Below are 14,559 nucleotides of genomic sequence, written 5' to 3' on the forward strand. Positions count from 1 at the left end.
TGGATAAGCAGTTCTTATATGAATGATGCAGCCGGGGAGGGGGGGGGGGGGGGTTGGAGTCATCTTTGGTTCCTTCTAAGACAGTTGGTTCTCAACTGGTTCTCACAGGGCCGTTTTGAGTGGGTCACAGATGTGGATATGAAAGGAAAAGTGTTTGTACTCCTTGAAGATGCCGTGGCCAACATGACTGTCTTTAACATGACTGTCTTTCAGAGGCTGTAGCAGGCTCATTTGTAAAGCTACAGTGAAGATACTGAATGAAGATGAAGATACTGGTCTCCTCTGAAGACCTAAGTGGAGATACTGGTCTCCTCTGAAGACCTAAGGCACCCATTGGTAACAAACATGTCATGCTAGCTTAGCCACATTTTGGCGAAGGAAAAACTGATCAGGCCATTTTCAGGCATACCTTGACCTTTCATTCATCTGAATGAGAATGGACTCTATGACACGCCCACTTTATGCTCATCCCACTATGACACACCCACTTTACGCTAATCCCTCTATGGCACGCCCACTTTGCGCTAATCCTTATATGGCACGCCCACTTTACGCTCATCCCTCTATGACACGCCCACTTTACGCTCATCCCATGCAGGCTATTTAGGCCGGGGGAAAAAGAAAATCGGATATTTAATGACTATTTAATGAAAATGTGGGTCGTGAGACTAGATTAGTTGAGAACCAGGGAGGGAGGAAAGGAAAAGGCAGAACTGCCGGCTCCTTGCCGAGGAGGAGGAGGAGGAGGAGCAGGAGGAGGTGCGACCACTGTTTGACCGAGGGGGAAGAACCCGTTTCCTCCGGGGGCGGAGCGGAGGACGGACGGTCACCGCTGATTTCCCTCAGGAGGAAGATGTCTGTCTAGCGTTTTGTCTGATCGCAGGCCTTTCTCTCTCACACTCACACCCAGATGTGCCTCATGTGTCTCTCACACACAGACGTGCCTCATGTGTCTCTCACACACAGACGTGCCTCATGTGGAAGTTGACCACGTAGTCTGCATTGGTGCGCTGGACGGAGATGGCGAAGGGCTCGAAAGGGTGGAAGGTGAAGGCGACCAGGCGCCGCACGGCGTGGTTCACCGGTCGCCCCAGCAGGCCCGCCTGGATCTTGAACTTCAGCAGGCCCGAGTCCCGCGCATAGAACCTGGTGTGTGAGAGAATGTACGAGTGTAATATATGACTTATCCCCAGTAATGAGTAATGGATTACAATTTACAAAACTAATACGGTAATATGAGTTATAATAATAATAATAATAATAATAACTTGGATTTATATAGCGCCTTTCAAGGAACCCAAGGACCTTTTACAATAAAGTGACACATAATGACAAACAAATAAAAGAGAACAAATAAAACAAGAGTAGAATTTTCACCTTATGTTGCCACGCCCACTTTTTCTCTAGACGCAATTGTATTTGTTCTTCCGGTTCATCGTTAGCCGGCCGGCTGGTTGCATTGTAAACTGTAAACTGTGAATGAAGTTTGGCAACATTCAGAATTAAGCTACACTGCGGCCAACTTCAGTTACATGTTCATAGCGTTACTGCTGCGAGGAGCCGATGGCTGTACCCGGTCGTCATTTAACGTTAGGTCAAGGCTCCGGTGACCCCTGTTTCAATCCACGGGGTCAGTGTTGACATAGTGGATTACAAGTATCTTGGAGTGTACATTGACAATAAACTAGACTGGGCTAAGAACTCTGATGCACTCTACAAGAAGGGGCAAAGCCGTCTCTACTTCCTGAGACGGCTGAGGTCCTTCAACGTCTGCCGGACCATGCTGAGGATGTTCTATGAGTCGGTAGTGGCTAGTGCCTTCCTGTATGCTATTGTGTGCTGGGGCAGCAGGCTGAAGGCAGCGGACGCCAACAGACTCAACAAACTGATCCGTAAGGCCAGGGATATTGTGGGGCTGGATCTGGGCTCTCTGACTGCGGTGTCAGAGAAGAGAATGTTGTCCAGGCTACGCTCCATCATGACTAGCACCCACTCCACGGCGTGCTAGTCAAACACAGGAGTACGTTCAGTGAGAGGCTGATTCCACCTAGATGCAATACGGAGAGGCACAGGAAATCATTCCTGCCTGTGGCCATTGGTCTATTTAAAGCCTCTCTTAAAAGAGCACCTCGGAGACGCTCAGTCTCCCTGAGACTGAGCCAGCCGATAGGTTAACTGTGCCTGGCTGAGCCACGTGTAATGTAAAGGGCAAGCCGACTTAATATAAGTCCAGTGTGCAATAATGATAATTGGCACGTAATGTATACCGGTACTTACTCTACTTATTTTGCTTACTTTAGACGTATTCTACTTATTTTGCTTATTTTTGCTTCTATCGCATTTTACTACTGTTTATTCTATGCTATGTTGTGTTCTGTGAGCGAGCTACTGTAACCTGTCCCAATTTCCCCCCAGGGATCATTAAAGTCTTTCTGATTCTGATTCTGATAGTAACAAAAGCACGTCGACAGTGTTTTCTCACTGCCAGTAGCCTACAGTAGGGGGTGACAGATACTAGCTAATCCGACCGGCGGTCACACAGCCAGCGCTCTCAGTCCTCGCTGCTCATTAGAAATGTCCAAATAGGCGTTATTCTGATAAACTAGTCACATATCTGGAATGTTACGTTCTCATCCGAAGAAATATTACAACTTTATAATGGTTCGTTTTTGTTTGCTTGAAAACATCTTTTTGGCAAGTCTAAAAATGATAAAGGTGGGAGTAATCTACTTCCGGGTCTAAAGTGGAAGAACGATTACAAAAGGATGTAGGCAGAAGCGTCCTGATATGGGCAAATGATGAGGTGAATAGGCCAAAGGCTTTGTTTAACAGGTGAGTTTTGAGGGTTTTTCTTGAAGGAGTCTCTCTCTAAAATAAGGTGGTCCACACAGACGGAGTCGGTACCTAATGGGGTGGTCCCCGCAGGTCTTGGGCCTCTCCATCACCGACACCCACTTGTCGTCGTAGCTGAAGAGGGAGAGGTCCAGGAAGGGACTGCTGCTGTAGGACTGGGCGCTGATGGGCAGCTGACCCAGCAGCCGCCGCACGGCCTCGGTGTGGCCTCCGTACTTTGCGTTCACGATGGTGTCCTTGAACCTGAGGCGCAGACACACATGAAAGAGTGTGTGAGTAATGAGTATGGCATTCTAACTTTAAAATGTAATTAACACAGATTACAATCATTGAAAAACTAACAGGGTCACTTAGTACTCCAACACGTTACCCCCCCAACACTGACGACAACAACGATCTCGAGTAGGGCTGGGCGATATGGACCAAAAACCATATCTCTGTATTTTTGGGCTGAATGGCGAAACATGATATAAATTATATCTTGGCATTTTCTACAAAGTGGGCTAAATGTTCCATTTTAAGTAGGGCTGAGCGATATGGACAAAATCACTCTCACAAAATATATTTATGTTTTAAGTAGGGCTGAGCGATATGGACAAAATCACTCTCCCAAAATATATTTAGACAATGAGATTTTTGATCAATAATCATCAGTAATGTTTATAAAATACTAAGTGGGTAAAGGCAAATAATAGAACAGCTGTAACAATCTGGTTAAGTTCATAAAATGACATGACTTTACTGTAATGCAGCCTTTAAAACCAGGAAAATGCAACACTTATGCCATATCACCATATTCAAAATCTAAGACCATCTAGTCTCATATCACGAGATCGATATATCGCCCAGTCCTAATCTTGTGTGCTAGAATCAACCTCCCAAACCTCCCAAAGCTCCCAAAGCTGAGACACAATTTACATTATTATTAGATTTCATTGATTGCTTTAAATGGTATAATTAGAGCAAAGAACATGCATGAGTGAGGGGGTACTATTGGCATGGCATGATTGAGGGGTACTATTGGCATGGCATGAATGAGGGGTACTATTGGCATGGCATGAGTGAGGGGGCACTATTAGCATGGCATGAATGAGGGGTACTATTGGCATGGCATGAGGGGTACTATTGGCATGGCATGAGTGAGGGGTACTATTAGCATGGCAAAACAGCTCAAAGGGGACATGAGACAAAAAAGGTTGAGAACCACTGCTCCTGTGTCTCGTCTGTTGGCCTCCTCCCCCTCAGTACCTTCTCTGGACCTTGTCTGTCCCCCTCCTCCCCCTCAGTACCTTCTCTGGACCTTGTCTGTCCCCCTCCTCCCCCTCAGTACCTTCTCTGGACCTTGTCTGTCCCCCTCCTCCCCCTCAGTACCTTCTCTGGACCTTGTCTGTCCCCCTCCTCCCCCTCAGTACCTTCTCTGGACCTGACGAGCGTAGTTGTTGGAGGATGCAGAGCAGGGGAACTGGACGGCCTGGCTGTGCAGCGTAGCGTTCCTGAACAGGTCACAGAAGTTCTCGAACAGCTCCAGCAGCTGGTCAGAGGTGTTCTCGAACACGGCCAGCACCTCTGTGGACACCATGTTGTAGACCACGAAGAAGGACGGCTGAGAGAGGAAAGGAGGCAAGGGAAAGAGAAGGAGAGAGAAGGAGAAAGCCGTTACAATGACGAAACAGTACATATTGTTTTCCTGTCAAGTTCGTACCAATCAAGTCAAGTGAGGACTCATTAACAACAAGTAAATGAAAGCTGTTCTATTATTGGGAATTTCACATTCACACATTTCACACGCTGCAATGAATCACACACACTCCCATAATCCTGCCCAACACCTGCATATCAATCAGCTTAATGATAATATGTCACCCAGCAGAAAACACTTCAGCTCCAAGACAATCAGCTTGATATCTTATGTGATATAAGACATAGCTACATATTTTGATGATGGTAAGGTGGCAACACATGTTGTTTGGCATTTCATAATAAATGTATAAGCGCAGACGCACACACACACACACACACAATAACAACAAAAGACAGGAGAACAGATGGAAGAATTTAAACTGAGATATGCGTGTTTGTGTGTGTGTTTGTGTGTGTGTGCGTGCGCGCGTGTGTGTGACCTACCTGTGAGGGGTCGGTGACTCTGAGCGTCACCACGTCTTCGCTGGTGTATTTAATGAAGAGGTGATGCTCATCCAGCAGCTGCATCTTCCACATCCTCAACCTCCTCAGCTGGTCGAAGAACTGGAAGAATCTGACGTCACACAACTTGAATAGAAGAGCTGGCTGAAGTATCTATCATTCAGCATTAAAAGAACCTCCACCATCAATACAGTTGATCATCAAAGGATTGATTTAGAGACTAGATCAAAGATAGATAGGAGATAGATAAAAGTAAGAATGTGCGTCTTGGTCAACTGAGCAGCCAGTTTTGGTGGTTGACATGTTATGAGCTTTTATATAAGTATGTGTGCACTAGGCTTGGGCGGTATTAAGGTATTACCGTATACCGGGGTATTTAGGAAAACTGACCATTTTCTATGTTTTTGTTTTCAGCCAAAATAGCTGAAAGTGTCCTTGCCTGTGCTGGAATTAGCCTCAATTATTTGTATTCATTTCTTATTATTCGCCATTTGGAGGGTACTTTTTTCAACCTTATTAATAGGCAAGGATATACGTGTTACAAGCAACACTATATTGTTTAAGAGACTTTAAACTGAACATGTTACAGGTTTGACCATTAACTGTCCATTCTGTTCCTTTAATTGGCATTCTCCATTGACATTCGTGAACAATAATGTGCATTATGCATATATTTATATTATTATTGTTTAAAAAAAATGTATACCGCCCAAGCTTAATATGTACATATTCCCCCAAAATGAAGTACGGTAGATATTTTCATAACCCTATATCGCTATATATTATGAACTAGAAACTGTACAATTTGGTATTGTATTAAAACTATAATGGCAGTAGCTACCGAAAAGTTAAGCTGAATAGTTATGAGAAATAAAAACAGTGTGTTGTTACAGTTAAATGGTTCTGCTTATTTTTATTCAGTGTTAGCGCTGGTTGGCATACCAGCTTAGAGGTGCATTATCGCCACCAACTGCAGTCGCATTACACTCATTTATGGGCTACACTAAAATTAATATTATTCAATTTTTTTTTTGTAAAATTCAATATACCGGTTTGATACGTTTTTTGGGGGAATATCGAACCGATTTCAACATTTTCAAACCAACCCATGCCTAACTTGAACAAAGTAAAACTAAACTGCAGTAAATATTTCCGTCACATTGAATGCTGTCAAGCACTGAAAGATAGTTAGTGAACTACCATGACTTTCATTGTGTCTATGATGCAGCACATGGTATTGATCAACAGATGGTGGTCCTTTGAGAAGTGCTGCGTCTGTGCCAACAAGCTGAGTAGAATCAAGTTGGAAATGAAGCTTCGGAATATATTTTATGTGGTTCCAAAACCCAGGTTGGCTTAGTCTGATATCGTCCTTGGAGGCCAGACCTTCCCTGCTAAAACCTCAGCGAGCTACCTGGGTTGCATCTTAGACAGCAGCCTAGGTGGGGAAACCATGGCTCTTAACCATGGCTCTTAACCCCATAAGCAAGGTTAATGGCAGAAACCAAATTCTTAGCCAGAAAAGGTCCTGTCCTGGATGCAGCCAGTCTTCATTTGCTGGCTAGCTCTCTTGTTTTATGTTGCTTTGATGATGCCATGTGCTCTTGGTATGGAGGCCTGTCAAAGGTCCTCAAAGAGAAATGACAAGTCTCTCAGAATAAATTAATGATGGTAGTTTTTGGGTATATCTTCTAAGAGATCACTAGGGAAACAGCACTTTCAGCAGCTTGGCTGGCTCCCTCTAGAGGCCAGCGCGTTTCAGCTGCAGCTCAGTATGGTCCACAACATCTATAACAACAGGACCCCTTGAGTATCTCAATGATCATTTTCAGAGGAGTGGTGACACTCATGCTCACCAAACCAGAGCCAGTCTCTGATCAGATCTCTGATCAGATCTCTGCCTGCCCAGCTTCAGAACCAACCTGGGCAAATGTGCTTTTAGGTTTAGTGGAGCGGTCAGCTGGAACATGTTCCCTCTCCTGATCAAGACTACCACCACTCAGCTGTCTTTTAAGATCAAGGTCAAATCCTGGCTTTTAGAAAATGTTACAGCCTAGAATCTCTCAAACAATCTCTCAAACTGGACCCATCACTGCACAGCCCTCTCACATTCCAATGCCCTAAACTTCCAAAACTACACAAATCTGTTAGCCATCAAATTTTACTTTCAGTTACAAAACAATAACCTCCCCCCAGCAATTTCAGCTATACTTCCAAAACCCAGCACAAGGCCCTTTCTTGTTACTCGCTCAATCACACAAGACCTTATACCTGTCCCAACTTATAAAAACTACTATATTCTTCCGCGCTTTTACATCATATCCACTCCGCACTTCAAACGTACTTATAAGCACCTCATACTAACAAACCAAGTCTGCAATCACTGATACTGTTGTTGTTTGCTATTAATAATGCATTAGTGTATAATGATGTTTTCTAATTGGTATAGTTATGTATATACCGTCTTATTCTATTCTGATGTATTTGATCCTGAACTGTATTTTAAGTGTAACTGTAAACTAGGAACCTGCTGAAAACCAGTTTCAAACTGAGTCAGGCCAGGTCTGACAGTGACTGGAACCGTTGCTTTTAAACCCTTTCCTGCAAATAAACTTGAAACTTGAAACATTATGTCTTCATTGTCTTGGTTACTCCTTTATTTAATTTTATTGAGTTCTATGTATCTTTATTACTTTTAGTACTTTAGCATTGTTTTGGTTTTTAGCATTGTATAATAGTTTGTAGTTTCTATATATTTTTTTTTTACATTCTTTGTACCTCTGCCTGATCTTTGTTGTTTTGTTTTGTCTGTCCAAGACCAAGGACCACAATGGAAACAAGTCTTTGACTTTATTGTGTTTTTATCCTTGATGGCGTTTCCGAGATGTCCTGTGTTCTTTGTTACCAAACATCAAAGACAATTAATCAATCAATCAACCAATTAATCATTCCATAACTTGTTGAGGAGGAAACGTATTTGTAATCAGCTCAGCTCTATGTTGTACTTCACTGAAGTAGTGATAAGATGGCAATATAATAGTCAGCTAATGCTGGGGTATCATGTGCAATGCTAGCTTAGCTTATAGTAGGCCCAGAGACTTTGCCTGAATAAATATAATATGCCTAGCTTAGCTTATAGTAGACCCAGAGACTTTGCCTGAATAATGAAACGTCAACAATGCAGTCCTGCACCTTGGTGTAGTCGGCGGCTCACCTGTGGGAAACACTGAATAAGAATAAGATTAACGGATAAGTGAACAAATAAACAGATTGAGAAGTAATTGCACACCTCCTCTTGGCAGTGGCACTGCCATCCTGCTCGGCCCTCCTCCACAGGTAGACCAGCAGTCTGTGTTTGAGGGAGTTGATGGTTTTGTCGGTGTAGAGGCGGGGGAAGCCAGGCTGACCCTCGGCCTGAGCCTCAGTGTAGACGGCCGACAGAGTCAGGAGGTCGTCCTCGTAGCAGAAGCGCCCGATGGTCCTTACGTCCAGGAACGTCCCCTCGGGAGTCACCTGGTCGACGGGGGGGACGAGGGGAGGGACGATAAAGCAACGTGTGACCAGAGGTTTCTCGACATTACTTCAGCAGCTGTGGCTCAACTGCTAGAAAACCCTAGTATTAGAAAAAATGTAAACGACGAAAAAAGTCTTCACCTGAAAGACGTGAATGGTCTGTTGCTGGACGGAGAGCACAGCCAAGATGTTCCTGTAGAGGTAGAGGCCCTGGTTGTGGGACAGGATGATCTTGTCACACTTAAAGGACCTGGTGTCGCACAGCCGGCCTGTGTGGAGGTCGATGATGTGGAGGGAGTAGTCCTCTAGAGGAGACCGAGGGTTCGGCGTCACGGACTCATTGTTGCGGTACACCTGGCAAGAAGAAGAAATATGGATGATAGGGTAGTGATTAGGGATGCACCGATCCACTTTTTTCACTTCCGATCCGATTCCGATACCTGAATTTGGATATCTGCCGATACCGATATTATGCCGATACCAATATTTTTCTTGAATATACAGTATAGGTATAGGCAAACATTTGGCCAATTAAAGATTTTTTTTTTTATATACCTTGCAAAAAGCAGACAAAATTAAGAAAATATACAAGGCAAAGAAGGATACTATTATACATGGGCAAATTACGGCCAGCGCCCGCGCTGGAATTGGGGAAGGGGGGGGGGGGATCCGATCCCGATCCGTGAATTAGTGCCAAATCGGCACCCGATACCGATATTGGATCGGATCAGCCCCATCCCTAGTAGTGGTAGCCGGTTAACCCATTGATACCTGATGCAGCATTTGTGTGTGTATCCCTTTAAGACCGCGAAGCGCGCGACACGGTTCACGGTCTTAAAGGGATACACACACAAATGAGGGATATACACGCAAATGCTGCATCAGGTATCAATGGGTTAACTTAACTTAACTATTAAAGTAATTACCGATAACTAAAAACTGAAAGTAAGTCAATGACTGCTTATTTGTGAATGGGGAGTAGTAGTACTGTTTAAGAGTTGAAGCGAGGGTGGAGATGAGAGGAGAAGTGAGAAGTGTGAGGTGGTGTCATTACCTCAAAGAAGTATGGCGGCGGCTCCTCTGGCACGTACACGGCCGAGCCGACGATGACGTAGCGGCAGTCGTCTGTGAAGAGGCTACACTCCCGGTTTAAGTGTTCTCCGTTGGAAGCCACGTTGGTGACATGGAGCTGGGAGAAGAAGCGCTTGAACAGGCAGCCACGGATGTTGAGGGAGCGCTGGTCGTTGGAGGTTGAAAGGGTTTCCCCCTCCTGCCCTCTCAGCAGGTCCTGGGCTGCCTGGCAGCCTTGGTACTCGTAGATCTGCAGGGAGAACATCTATGTTAGAGAACACAGGCAGAGGTGTAGATCTGCAGGGAGAACATCTATGTTAGAGAACACAGGCAGAGGTGTAGATCTGCAGGGAGAACATCTATGTTAGAGAACACAGGCAGAGGTGTAGATCTGCAGGGAGAACATCTATGTTAGAGAACACAGGCAGAGGTGTAGATCTGCAGGGAGAACATCTATGTTAGAGAACACAGGCAGAGGTGTAGATCTGCAGGGAGAACATCTATGTTAGAGAACACAGGCAGAGGTGTAGATCTGCAGGGAGAACATCTATGTTAGAGAACACAGGCAGAGGTGTAGATCTGCAGGGAGAACATCTATGTTAGAGAACACAGGCAGAGGTGTAGATCTGCAGGGAGAACATCTGTGTTAGAGAACACAGGCAGAGGTGTAGATCTGCAGGGAGAACATCTATGTTAGAGAACACAGGCAGAGGTGTAGATCTGCAGGGAGAACATCTATGTTAGAGAACACAGGCAGAGGTGGCAGCAACACTTATTTTCATCTGATCTCATGTGCAGGATCCCACTGCTCTCCCTCCCTCCCCACATATATTCATTTCCTGCACACATTCAATTATTAGGGATGCACCGATCCACTTTTTTCACTTCCGATCCGATATTAATTGTAAGCAATTTAAATACTTGAGTACTCTCCTACTATTATGAACGAGTAATCGGGTACTCGACGGGGGTGGGGGGGGGGGGTGGCCCATGTGTTAACACAACACAAGCGGAACCCAAGTTTGCAGCTAATTTCACATTAGCCTTATGCCTGTAATACAGAAACTCCTCCAAAAACTACCAACTAGCAGCTGGAGCATTGCCTTGCTGCATATTATCCCCCCCATCTCTCTCAGTTTTCCTATCATTCTACACTGTGTCCCGTCCAAATCATTCTACACTGTGTCCCGTCCAACATCATTCTACACTGTGTCTGTGTCCCGTCCAAACATGAACCAAACACTCCTCTGTTCTCACCTCCAGAGAGGTCTGGTCGGAAGAGAAGGCGATGAAGCAGCGTCCGTCTGGCGAGAACTTCCTGAGGAAGCAGGGCGGCTTCTCCACGTTGACCACGGTGAAGTTGGGGAACAGGTTCTGGTGGAAGCAGCGCACCCGGTACCAGTGGGCCCCGGCCCGGCCCGAGCAGATCCTGCGCCGCTCGAGGCGGTGGACCACATTCTGATTCTGGATCCGTCTGGGCTTCAGGGTCGGGGTGTCCTCCTCCATGGCTCTGATGAGAGGATGGACCGAACACGTTTGAAGGGATGCCACTGTGCTCGGACCGCCCGGTGCGCCGGGATGGACGGAACCACCTCTCGGCTTCAAGGTGGGGGTGTCCTCATCCATGATGGACCAAACCACCTCTTCAGTAGGGAAGGAGATTGGTCGTGAATATGGTGGGAGGACTACATCACAAGCATAGTTCTGTCACCTTTGTTGTGGTGAGAGGGAAGAGAGAGACAGTGAAGTCAGTCAGGGCTCAAGCAGACTTTATTTAGGGGGCCGCTGCTTCACAAAAGGGAAATAAATGTATAAATGGATGCTTCAATCTTTAAATCTCTATAGCTTGCGTTTGGGGATAATGGGGGGGGGGGGGGGGGGTGGAGTAACACACGTGCACCTATATGACACATTTGGGGTACAGATTCATTAGTTAACACACAGAATAAACAGTGAATTCACCAAACTGCCAAGTCCTCTTGTTTCAAAGGGAGATGGTTGGTCTGGTTTGTTTACGTTATATCACTGGGCAGGTCAGAGCCAGGCCAATACCTGGTCTAGCCGACATTAAACTATCTGCTAATTCCATCGAAAGACAATGTACATTATAAGCCGGTGAACGTTACTCACTTGTTGCTTTAGAATGCCAGCTAGCCCACTCTGCTGTGCGCTTTTCTTGGATCTCCCAAGTTCAGCTGATGAAGCTAACGTGAGTTAGCTCGTCAGCTCATCCAGTTGAGTTTCTGACGAGCTTGTTAGCTAACGTTTTAGCCGCTGCGCCACCCGTTCCTCGGAAACGTCCGGCTTCGTTTATTCCTTTAAGGTAGCGAAATGGCACATCTATAAGCTATCACATCTCTCCAGGTTTCTGTATTAGAGAAAGTGGGAAAATGCGTCACTATTACGCCGCTGTTTGGTGTTGTTGTGTGAGCATATCTATGGTTGTGTGAGTGAGTGAGCCGTGCAAGAAGCGCATGCGCAGAAGAACACAGCAGCGCTGTGCTTCGTGGTGCTGACTGACTGCAGCTCAGCGGCTGTTGCTCTAAACAGCGCCACCGCCACCTCTTCAGGTTGAAATCGCCATTGCAACCTAGTATGAGCATAAAGCCTAAACTGGGACTTTATGCTCATACTACTACTCTGACTGGACAAAAAAATATACTAAAATCTGAAAAGTTTGCAATATTTGACATGTTTGACATGTAATGGGGATTACTTGTGCCTACAGTGTATTTAGGGGTGTCAAAATGTATCGTGTAATGGATGCATCGCGATGCAGACGTGTCGCGATAGGCCTACATCAAATCGAATCATTGACAGATAAACGCTGAATCGTTTATGTTTAAATTTATGTTGACATTCCGATTTTAAAGCACAAGTCAAAAAGGGCCTTGATATTTATCTGACTGCTTGTAATAATTGATGAAAAAGTAGCCGTGTGCAGTATTAATATAGAAAACTGAGGATGTGATACTTGGAGCTGCAATACCTTGGGCTGTATCGAGATGCATCGTGGAATCGAATCGAATCGTTGACAGATGAATCATAATGGAACCGAATCATGAGGCCAGTGAAGATTCACAGCCCTACAGTATATACAGTATGTGTGTTGAACCTATTTCTTATTTCAACTGGTGGCTCACCTGGTGGCTCACCTGGTGGTAGCACGCGTACGACGAGGTCCTTTGCCACATGTCATCCTCTCTCTCTCTCTCTCTCTCTCTCTCTCTCTCTCTCTCTCCCCCCACCTTTCCTGTCTGCCTATACTGTCCTATCTCAAATAAAGGCAAAAATGCCCCCCCCCAAACAACAACAACAACAACAACAACAACACAACGATTTGATTACATGTAGCATAACTGAGCCCCAGACGACCTGCATCCCAGCCCCCCCCCCCCCATAATGACAGATGCAGTGGATATGAAAAAGGCCTGTTTCAAAAAGAAAAAAACATGAAATGAATGGAGGCAAGGATGTGAAATTATCCACTTCAAAATCTAATGGCATTTTTCGTTTCAACGATGCCTGATTAAACCTGTGCTTCAAGGTGTGTGTGTGTGTGTGTGTGTGTGTGTGTGTGTGTGTGTGTGTGTGTGTGTGTGTGTGTGTGTGCGTGTGTGTGCGTGCTTGTGCGCGTGTGTGCGTGCTTGTGTGTGCGTGCTTGTGTGTGTGTGAGTGTGCGTGCACTGCTGTGTTACATCTGTGACTCAGAACTGTGCACATGCACGCACGCACATGCACAAAGGTGCTTGTACAACAATAACCCAGGAGTAATTCCAAATATAAAAGTATCTCCTCCATTTAATTTCTTGGCCCTTTCCCCTCTAATGAAGCACACACTTAATGGAGCCCCGCTTCAGCTTTTAGCAAAGAGAAGAGATGGAAAGTCTATAGGCCTATGGTCTATTTAGCCTATTCAAAATCCCCCTTCCTCTCCTGCACTAGATGTGTCTTAGAGCAAAGTCTTCCTGCTCACAGACATGTCCCTCTTCTAGCCAGTGGTGGATGAAGTGCCTGAACGCCACACTTCAGTAAAAGTATAGGCCTACATCTGACCATCAAATACATTTAGTAGAAGTTAAAGTCGTCTATAATGACTTGAGTAAAAGTCTTAAGGTAGGCCTATCTGACCGACCAAAGAAGCGACCAGGACTCAAACCCCACCAGCTTCCCACCAGGACTCAAACCCCACCAGCTTCCCACCCGCAGACATGTAGGAACATCTGACCAAGCCGGGAATACCACTGCAGGGAATTGAACCCGGGTCTCCACCGTGGTGAGTGCTTTTACCTTTATAACAAACAGAGATTTATTATCACCATTATAACAGACAGATTTATTATCACTGTAGAAAATGCTCCGTAATGGCCCACCATCAGGCCTGTTCTTGGGGCAATTGACGCCCACGAACCAAGGCGCCAACGACGTAATGATGATGACACCGCCATGACATCATCGATGATGATGTCAGAGTTCACCTCGTGAGGTCATCGGTGATGTCAGAGTTTCCCCTGTGAGGTCACCAGCGATGTCAGACAGTCTAGGCTGACTGTGATGGCAGACGTGACTTTATGAGGTCACCGATGACGTCATACCTCCCCGGACGTTGTGACATCACCAACGATGTCATACCTCGAATGTGGGGGGGTATAAAAGGTGTTGTTCTGTTATGATGTTCCCCTTTCTGCAATCTGTAGGCCACTCTGTATACTGCTTCTGCCTGATATTTCAATAAATTCGCCTGAAAGACATCTCTGTGGTTCTAACCGATCACTGCCCGTGAGCCCTTACCTAAGATCCAGCACACTTCACACTTCCCCCAAGGCAAGCACATAAACTTCCTTACAATCACCATTATAACAGACAGATTTATTATCACCATTATAACAAACAGATGTATTATCACCATTATAACAAACAGAGATTTCTGAAGTACTGTTTCCATTAAAGGACAATCAAATGAGAAGTACGGAGCAAATT

At 45.4% G+C, this 14,559-nt stretch overlaps 1 protein-coding gene across 1 annotated transcript; it reads right to left on the bottom strand.

Moving 5' to 3' along the window:
• Positions 1-30: 30 nt before the first annotated feature.
• Positions 31-12,006, bottom strand: det1 (DET1 partner of COP1 E3 ubiquitin ligase). Its single transcript, XM_083654350.1, has 9 exons — positions 11,710-12,006; positions 10,837-11,290; positions 9,563-9,829; positions 8,650-8,862; positions 8,285-8,508; positions 4,978-5,107; positions 4,266-4,456; positions 2,905-3,096; positions 31-1,146 (listed from the first exon to the last, which is right to left on the bottom strand). Exons 2-9 carry the CDS (start codon positions 11,203-11,205, stop codon positions 957-959), a joined length of 1,776 nt encoding a protein of 591 aa, XP_083510476.1. The 5' UTR covers positions 11,206-11,290; positions 11,710-12,006; the 3' UTR covers positions 31-956.
• Positions 12,007-14,559: the final 2,553 nt, after the last annotated feature.

Source organism: Poromitra crassiceps (assembly GCF_964638095.1).
Source record: "Poromitra crassiceps genome assembly, chromosome: 18".
Classification (NCBI taxonomy): Eukaryota; Metazoa; Chordata; class Actinopteri; order Beryciformes; family Melamphaidae; genus Poromitra; species Poromitra crassiceps.

Excerpts from the sequence above, each read along its gene's own strand:
- det1 (XM_083654350.1), bottom strand. The coding sequence starts at position 11,205 with ATGGATGAGGACACCCCCACCTTGAAGCCGAGAGGTGGTTCCGTCCAT. Across the intron at positions 9,830-10,836 it reads CCGACCAGACCTCTCTGGAG|ATCTACGAGTACCAAGGCTG; the intron begins GTGAGAACAGAG and ends TTCTCCCTGCAG. Across the intron at positions 1,147-2,904 it reads TGCGGGGACCACCCCATTAG|GTTCTATGCGCGGGACTCGG; the intron begins GTACCGACTCCG and ends CTCACACACCAG.